Below are 8,421 nucleotides of genomic sequence, written 5' to 3'. Positions count from 1 at the left end.
TTTTTACCTTTCTTTTTCCAGGTCAGGTGGTTACAAAGCATGGAGAGAGATGTCCAAAGCTTTACACAGCCATGACCGAGCGCCAGAGCATATGGCATGCATGATGAAGTGGAAGGAACTGGACAACAGAATAAAGAGTAGGCAGACTATGGATGATAAGAGACAAGCAGTGGTTGAAAAGGAGATAACTCACTGGCGTGGTGTGTTAGAACGCATTATTGCTGTTGTCCAATACTTGGCAGAACAGAACATGGCATTCCGTGGTACAACTGATGCCCTGGACACCTATGGCAATGGCAACTTCTTAGGTCAAGTGCAACTTTTGTCGCAGTTTGACCCTGTCATGGCTGAACATTTGTGTCATATTCGTAATAAAGAGATAATGGATCACTATCTTGGGAAGGACATACAAAATTAAGTTATCCAGTTGATTGCAAATGCTATTTTAAGGATCATAGTAGGGAAGGTGAAGGACGCTAGGTACTTTTCTGTGATTCTTGATTGCACGCCAGACATCAGCAATCAAGAGCAAATGACTGTAGTAGTTCGGTATGTGGATATTTCACAGACTGCAGCCACAGTTGAGGAACATTTTCTGGAATTTGTGCCTGTGAATGACACAATTGGGGCAGGACTGACAGAAGCTCTTCTTCAGACTCTTCAAAATTATCAGCTGGACATTAATGACTGTCGAGGACAAGGATACGACAATGGCAGCAACATGAAGGGGAAACGCGCTGGACTGCAGGCCCGGATAAAACATATGAATTCAAGGGCTTTTTATGTGCCATGTGCCTGCCATAATTTAAATCTTATAGTTAGTGATGGAGCACATTCATCAGTACAGGCAGTGCATTCTTTGGATGTCTGCAGAACATTTATGTACTCTGTTCAGCATCAACAAGCCGATGGCAGATCTTAAAATGGCACACAAATGTCACTGTGAAGCCGCTGTCGGAGACTCGCTGGGAATGCAGGATATACTCTGTCAAGGCAGTAAGATTTCAGTTGAAGGGAGTCATTAAGGCATTACAGGAGATAGGGCAAGCAGTACGTACAAATGATGCTGCAACATATCAACAAGCAAGAGGACTGTGCTCAGAACTTATGCCATACCAGTTCATTGTATGTTTAGTGGTTTGGTATGATGTGCTGACAGAGGTAAATCGTGCAAGCAAAGTTCTGCAGAGTCCATCTGTTGATATTTCAACATGTGTCAAAGTGCTGGCATCCACTATGGACCTGCTTAAGAATTACAGAGAAACGGGATTTCAACATGCCATGGGCGAAGCCTCCAAGATAGCGGAAGAACTGGATGTTGGCACCACATTTCAAGAAAAGAGACGAAGGAAAGTAAAACGGTTCTTTGACTATGAAGGAGAAGATGAGACTGTACAGGATCCAGTGGTAAAATTACGTGTAGAGTTCTTCAATGTGCTGCTGGACACAACAATCCAATCGTTTACTGACCGGTTTCAGCAGCTTTCCGAGTTTGATAAGGCCTTTGGATTTTTATCAAATATTAAAGCCTTGAGTGATGTTGCAGAAAACACACTGCTGCAACACTGCAAGGCTCTGAAAGAACAACTGACTGACAGAATAAGTGGCCACTGTGATATTGATGACTCTGACCTTGGACATGAACTTAAAAGCCTTTCTCGAATGATTGATAATGAATCGTCACCATTGACTGTGTTAAATTTCCATATTCGCAACCATTTGCAAGACATATATATAAATACTTATGTTTCACTGCGCATTTATTTGACTGCACCTGTTACACTGGCTACTGCAGAATGCAGCTTTTCTAAGCTGAAACTCATAAAGACATACCTGCGTTCATCAATGAGTCAGGAGAGACTTTCAGGCTTAGCTGTTCTCCCAATTGAGCATGAAGTGGGATGAAGTGTATCACATGGCAGCCTCATTGAAGATTTTGTCCGGAAGAAAATTCGTAAGATCCCAGTAAAACTGTAGATTAGGTATGTGCTCATATTTCCTTTCCAGTAATCTTTTATAATGCTGTTGGGCAGTAATTTCAGGTAGTACTTTAGTGTGGCTTGTATGCTGTGTATTCACTTTTTTTGTTTGCGTACCTCCAACAGGTAGGACCACGAGGATGGAACTAGCAGGATGTTAGGCAAAGGCAGCTAGGAGCAGCTGGACTCGTCGGGAGTGGCAGGACTTGTCGGGAGCAGAAGGACTTTGTAGTATCGGGCAGGTAATGTTGTTATGGTGCTGTAGGGGCGCTGTGGGGATTAACAACATGTAGTGTTGGTTCTGTATTCTCTGGTCACTTGTTGGTTCCATGTATGTAATGGCGATGGTGAAGTTGTGAACATGTAGCATGGGTGCGCACCTGGAAAGGGCTAATAAAAGAAAGGCCTTACAACTCCAGAACCGTGTGGTCTCCTTATTTACCAGGATATAACATATTGGCGACGAGGTGGGATCCCTCAGAGTCCGCTGAGAGTGAAAACGGCGGGGTGCAGTTGATGTCAGACGACGAAGACACCAGGGTTGCTGGAGTTATGTCTGGGTCCATGTTGGGGTCGCTGGTGGCATACGACTGTCGGACACAGACCTGGGAGGAGTATTGTGAAGTGTTGGAACATTTTTTTGAAGCAAACCAGATAATGGATGCGGGCCGGAAGCGAGCCATATTGCTGAGCTCGGTGGGCAGCAAGACGTACAGTCTGGTGAGGAACTTATTGAGTCCTGATAAACCGGGGGATAAATCGTTCACGGAGTTGACGAGCTTGCTTCAGTCACATTATAACCCGAAGCCGAGTGAAATAGTCCAAAGGTTCAAGTTAAATTCAAGGACTAGGATGGCAAATGAAACGGTAATGGAGTATGTGGCAGTGCTGAGGGAGCTGGCGCAACACTGTAATTATGGGGACAGACTGACAGAAATGCTACGTGATAGGCTCGTGTGTGGCATTGCAGATGACCGCATACAACGCAGATTGTTAGCGGAGCCTGAGTTGTCGTTTGAAAAGGCCTTGAAGCTGGCACAGGCCATTGAGACAGCGAATAAAGACATTCGTGATTTACAACCAAGAGCTATTGAGGGGGTGGGAAGCAGGAGTGCTACCCCACTGCCAGTGCATAAAGTGGTCATGGAGCATAAATTACAAAGGAAGTCGAGTCAGTATGCCTGTTACAGGTGTGGAGGTGAACATTTGGCACGGAACTGTCGTTTCTTAAATGAAAAATGTCATGCTTGCGGAAAAAAGGGCCATGTGAAGAAAATGTGCAGGTCAACGCCCTCTAGGGACCAGCCGAGAAAGGGGGAAGACAAGAGCAGCATAACGGACAGGAAGGGAAATCGGAAAATAAAACAGCAGTATGCATACCACATGCGTGAAGGTACAGATCGACAAATCAGGGCAGAAGAGGAAGTGTTTACTATGTTTAACATGAAAGAGGCAAAGTGGGAAAGAGTTGATCCCATTACAACTCAGTTGGACTTAAATGGTAAAATGGTGCAGTTTGAAGTGGATACCGGATGTAGTGTGACAGTTTTGTCAAAGGCTGAGTATGGGCAGTTATGGCTAAAAGAAGCTCAGGAGCTGCAGGACTGTTCAGTGACATTGAAAACATATACAGGTGAAACAGTTCCCACACTGGGGATGGCCAAAGTAACTGTAATACATAAAGATCAAGTCAAACAGTTGCCAGTCATGGTGGTGGCAGGTAATGGACCAAACCTGTTAGGCCGGGCGTGGCTAAAGGAGCTGGAGATGGGTTGTCTACGGCTCCATAAAGTAGAACAGCACGAGTGGACATTGCAAGAGGTGCTGGAGAACAACGAAGAAGTGTTCAAAGAGGAACTGGGTACTTGGAGGGGTCCACCAGCAAAGATTCACGTCCAAGAAAACGCAACGCCAAGATTTTACAAACCCAGACCCGTACCATACGCAATGAAGAAGAAAGTGGAGACTGAGTTGGAGCGACTCACCAAGCAAGGTATAATCGAGCCAGTAAAATTTTCGGAATGGGCTGCCCCCATTGTTCCAGTATTAAAGCCAGATGATACGGTACGCATATGTGGTGACTACAAGCTAACAGTGAACCAAGTTTTGAAGCTGGAGCAGTATCCAATACCAACGGTGGAGGATGTGTTTGAAAAGCTGTCGGGAGGTGAAAAGTTTAGCAAACTGGACCTCAGTCATGCATATCAACAAGTCGTTCTGGAGGAAGGGTCAAAGGCATATGTTACCCTTAACACACACAAAGGTTTGTTCCAAGTAAATCGTTTACCCTTTGGGGTTTCCTCTAGTCCAGCTATTTTCCAGAGAATAATGGAGGGACTGGTGGCAGGAATTCCGAAGGTGGCTGTGTATTTGGACGACATCTTGTTGACGGGTAGGAACAATTGTGAGCATCTGGAGATGCTGAACGAGGTGCTGAGGCGACTGCGAGAGGCTGGGCTGAGGGTGAAGCGGAGTAAATGTGCTTTCATGGAAAAGGAAGCAGAGTTCTTGGGGTACAAGGTGGATGCCTCGGGGCTACACCCCCTGCCAAACAAGGTAAAAGCCATCCAACAGGCCCCTGCACCCACAAATGTTACAGAGCTGAAGGCCTACTTAGGCTTACTCAACTATTATAACAGGTTCCTACCAAATCTGTCAACGCTGTTAGCTCCTTTACATAAACTGTTACGGAAGGAGACCCTGTGGACGTGGCAGGAGGAACAGGACAGAGCGTTTGAGCAGTCCAAGGAACTAATGCAGTCCTCAGAGGTTTTGGTGCACTACGATAGTCACAAGGACTTAATTCTGTCATGTGATGCCTCACCTTATGGGTTAGGGGCAGTGCTGGCACATTGTATGCTGGATGGACAAGAAAGACCCATCGGGTTCATGTCACGAACCTTAACGCCAGCGGAGTCGAACTATTCCCAGCTAGATAAAGAGGGTTTGGCTGTGATTTTTGGAATTAAGCGGTTTCACAAATACCTCTATGGCAGGAAGTTTACTGTTTGCACCGATCATAAGCCCTTGTTGTCACTGTTCAACGAGATGAAAGCCGTACCTCAGATGGTTTCTCCCCGCATTCAGAGATGGGCTGTAACGTTGAGAGCTTATGAATATGAGATTGTTTATAAGCCCGGGACACACCATAGCAATGCGGATGCGCTAAGCCGTCTGCCGCTACCGGGGCATCTCAAGGAAGAGGAAACGGAAGACCGAGTTTTGATGATGGAGGACATCACGTTGGTGTCAGCGAGGGAACTGAGCCAATGGACACGTAAAGACCCGGTGCTGGCTAGAGTGTTTCAGTGGGTCCAGCAAGGTTGGACAACACCACAAGTGGATCAAGTTTTTCAGCCCTATGAGGTGAGGAAAACAGAGCTGAGTGTGCAAGATGGATGCGTGTTGTGGGGGGCACGAGTGATAATTCCACCCCCAGGAAGACGCACACTTTTACAACAGCTGCACCAGGGTCATGTGGGCATCACCCGAATGAAGGCCTTAGCACGAAGTTATTTCTGGTGGCCCAAGTTGGACCACGACATTGAAGTCGCTGTGAAAGGGTGTAATATCTGTCAACAACATCGCAACTCACCGGAGGTGGCACCCCTACACCCCTGGGAGTGGCCGACTAAACCTTGGCAGAGACTTCATATAGACTATGCCGGGCCTTTTATGGGAGCAATGTTTCTGATAATCATGGATGCTCACTCTAAATGGATGGATGCCTACCCAGTCAAAACAACCACTTCTACCACTACTATTGAATGCCTGAGGAGGAGTTTCAGTAGCCAAGGACTCCCCGAGACTATTGTATCAGATAATGCTTCATGTTTCATGAGTGAAGAGTTCAAGGGGTTTCTGGACAAAAATGGCATCGTACATGTCACATCGGCCCCATACCATGCGGCTTCCAATGGCTGCGCGGAAAGGGCTGTCCAGACGTTTAAAGCAATGATGAAAAAGGCGGGAGACAGAAGTATGGCAGCAAAAGTGTCAAGGGTGTTATTCAACTACCGCATTACACCCCAGTCTACGACAGGATTGTCACCTGCCGAGATGTTGCAAGGACGGAGATTAAGGTCAACCTTGGATCTGGTGCGTCCAAATATCCGAGCTAAGGTAGAGAGGACGCAGTGGAGGCAAAAAGAGCATCATGATAGACGACGGAGAGAGAGAAGTTTCCTGGCGGGAGATGCAGTGATGACTCGCAACTTCAGCTATGGACCTAAATGGATTCCAGGGTTCATTGTCAAGAGCACAGGTCCACTGTCGTACCAGGTGAGGTTGAATGGAGATCTCTTGGTGAGGAGACATGTGGACCAGATTCTGCGGAGTGAACAAAAGAAGGACTCCATGGAACTGCCAGCCCCGGAAATACCGTTAGTTTCGGGAGAAGGGTTCGCAGCGGCAGGAGGATCTCCGATCCTGGGGCCTGAGGAAGACCGCCGGGACTCGGAAGGAGAGGTTCCCGAGGACTCAACTGTTCCAGGGATGGACACACAGGTACCCGAGGTGGTCACTGTGACACCGGAGTCACCTAGGGTGGTACCATTGCGTCGTTCTAAGCGTGCACTGGTTAAACCTAGTTACTTGAAGGACTATCAGTGTTACAAGTGCATGTATAGGTTAGAAGACCAACATAACTTGATAGCAGGGTAACCGTTTAATACCTAGCAGGTTATGTAGAAATTAAGTGGCTGGAGGGATTGTTTTTTGGACTTGCTCCCTTGTTTCTCTTCTGTAAAAGCGTATGTCATAGCTTAAGAGGGGAGGAATGTAGTATCGGGCAGGTAATGTTGTTATGGTGCTGTAGGGGCGCTGTGGGGATTAACAACATGTAGTGTTGGTTCTGTATTCTCTGGTCACTTGTTGGTTCCGTGTATGTAATGGCGATGGTGAAGTTGTGAACATGTAGCATGGGTGCGCACCTGGAAAGGGCTAATAAAAGAAAGGCCTTACAACTCCAGAACCGTGTGGTCTCCTTATTTACCAGGATATAACAGACTTATGTTGAACGGCAGGGTAGTGGCAGGACTCATCAGGATGGTAGGACAGTTGGGAGCAGCAGGACTCTTCAGGGGCTAGAACAGAAGCGAAGGAAGAACAGACAAGTGGCAGCAGTCAGAAGCTGAAGAGGTAAATGCATATGGAAGATGAATGCCACTTTGGTATTCACCTTTTTCTTTCTGGGTTTGAGTCTGCTTGTGTCAGACTTACTAATCCCCATTACACTCGTGTGCATGGGTTTGAGTCTGCTGCAGGCTCAGTAATCCCCATGTCTTTGTGTGTTTGGGTTTGAGTCTGTCTGCCTCAGGCTCAGTAATCCCCATGGCTTTCTTTTGGGTTTGTTTGGGTTTGAGTCTGCCTCAGGCTCTGTAATCCCCATGGCTTTCCCTTGTATGTTGTCTGTAGTCTTTTCTGTGTCCCATAGCTGTGTTGTGTACATCTGCAGTGTGACTGCTCTGCATGTCAGTAATTGTGTGGGTGTTAATGTTCAGTCTTGCTGTAGTGCAGTCTTTTATCGGGAGTCTGTGTGTGGGAGTCTGTGTGTGGGAGTCTGTGTGTGGGACTCTCTGTGTGTGGGACTCTCTGTGTGTGGGTCTCTCTGTGTCTCTTTGTGTGTGGGTCTCTCTGTGTCTCTCTGTGTGTGGGTCTCTCTGTGTCTCTCTGTGTGTGGGTCTCTCTGTGTGTGGGTCTCTCTGTGTCTCTCTGTGTGTGGGTCTCTCTGTGTGTGGGTCTCTCTGTGTCTCTCTGTGTGTGGGTCTCTGTGTGTGTGTGTGTGTGGGTCTCTCTGTGTGGATCTCTGTGTCTCTATGTGTGGGTCTCTCTGTGTGTGTCTCTATTTCTCTCTGTGTGTGTCTCTCTGTTACTCTGTGCGGGTCTCTCTGTCTCTCTGTGTGTGGGTCTCTCTGTGTGGGTTTCTCTGGGTCTCTCTGGGTCTCTGTGTGTGTGGGTCTCTCTGGGTCTCTGTGTGTGTGGGTCTCTCTGGGTCTGTGTGTGTGTGGATCTCTCTGGGTCTCTCTGTGTGTGGGTCTCTCTGTGTGTGGGTCTCTCTGGGTCTCTGTGGGTCAGTCTGTGTCTCTGTCTTTGTGTACTTCTGTGCGACTGCTACCTTGATGCGGTACAGAGGCTTGTCTTAATGTTTCAACATTGCTACTAAATGCCAGTCAATGTGGGTGTCTTTGGGGAGTCAGTGTAGGTGTCTTTGTGTACCTGTTTGGGAAGATACCTTGATGCAGTACGGAGGCTTGTCATAATGTAACAACATTGCTACTAAATGCCAGCTGTAGCTCTTTATCTCATGGCACAAAATCTGGACAAAGCCACAGATAATGGTGTTCCAGCCCCAAAGATTTGGGCAAATTTTAAATATTGCTCTTATAAAATGAATGTTAGAATAAAAGGTCTTACCATACATGTTCTGAAGGGTATGTGAAGT

General features: G+C 47.0%; 1 protein-coding gene across 1 annotated transcript in view; it reads left to right on the top strand.

Annotated features, from left to right (window-relative positions):
• Positions 1–6,641, top strand: part of LOC122793689 (uncharacterized protein K02A2.6-like) — a 20,992-nt gene extending 14,351 nt beyond the window's left edge. The window contains exons 2-3 of the mRNA XM_044061909.1: positions 2,655–3,372; positions 3,613–6,641. Coding sequence (XP_043917844.1) covers positions 2,655–3,372; positions 3,613–6,641 — 3,747 coding nt within the window. The remainder of the gene's footprint in view (positions 1–2,654; positions 3,373–3,612) is intronic.
• Positions 6,642–8,421: the final 1,780 nt, after the last annotated feature.

Source organism: Protopterus annectens, chromosome 2.part0, assembly GCF_019279795.1.
Source record: "Protopterus annectens isolate FY-2018-M chromosome 2.part0, PAN1.0, whole genome shotgun sequence".
Classification (NCBI taxonomy): domain Eukaryota; kingdom Metazoa; phylum Chordata; order Ceratodontiformes; family Protopteridae; genus Protopterus; species Protopterus annectens.
Note: the sequence above shows the minus strand (reverse complement) of the source record. Positions and strands in the feature narration are given on the sequence as shown.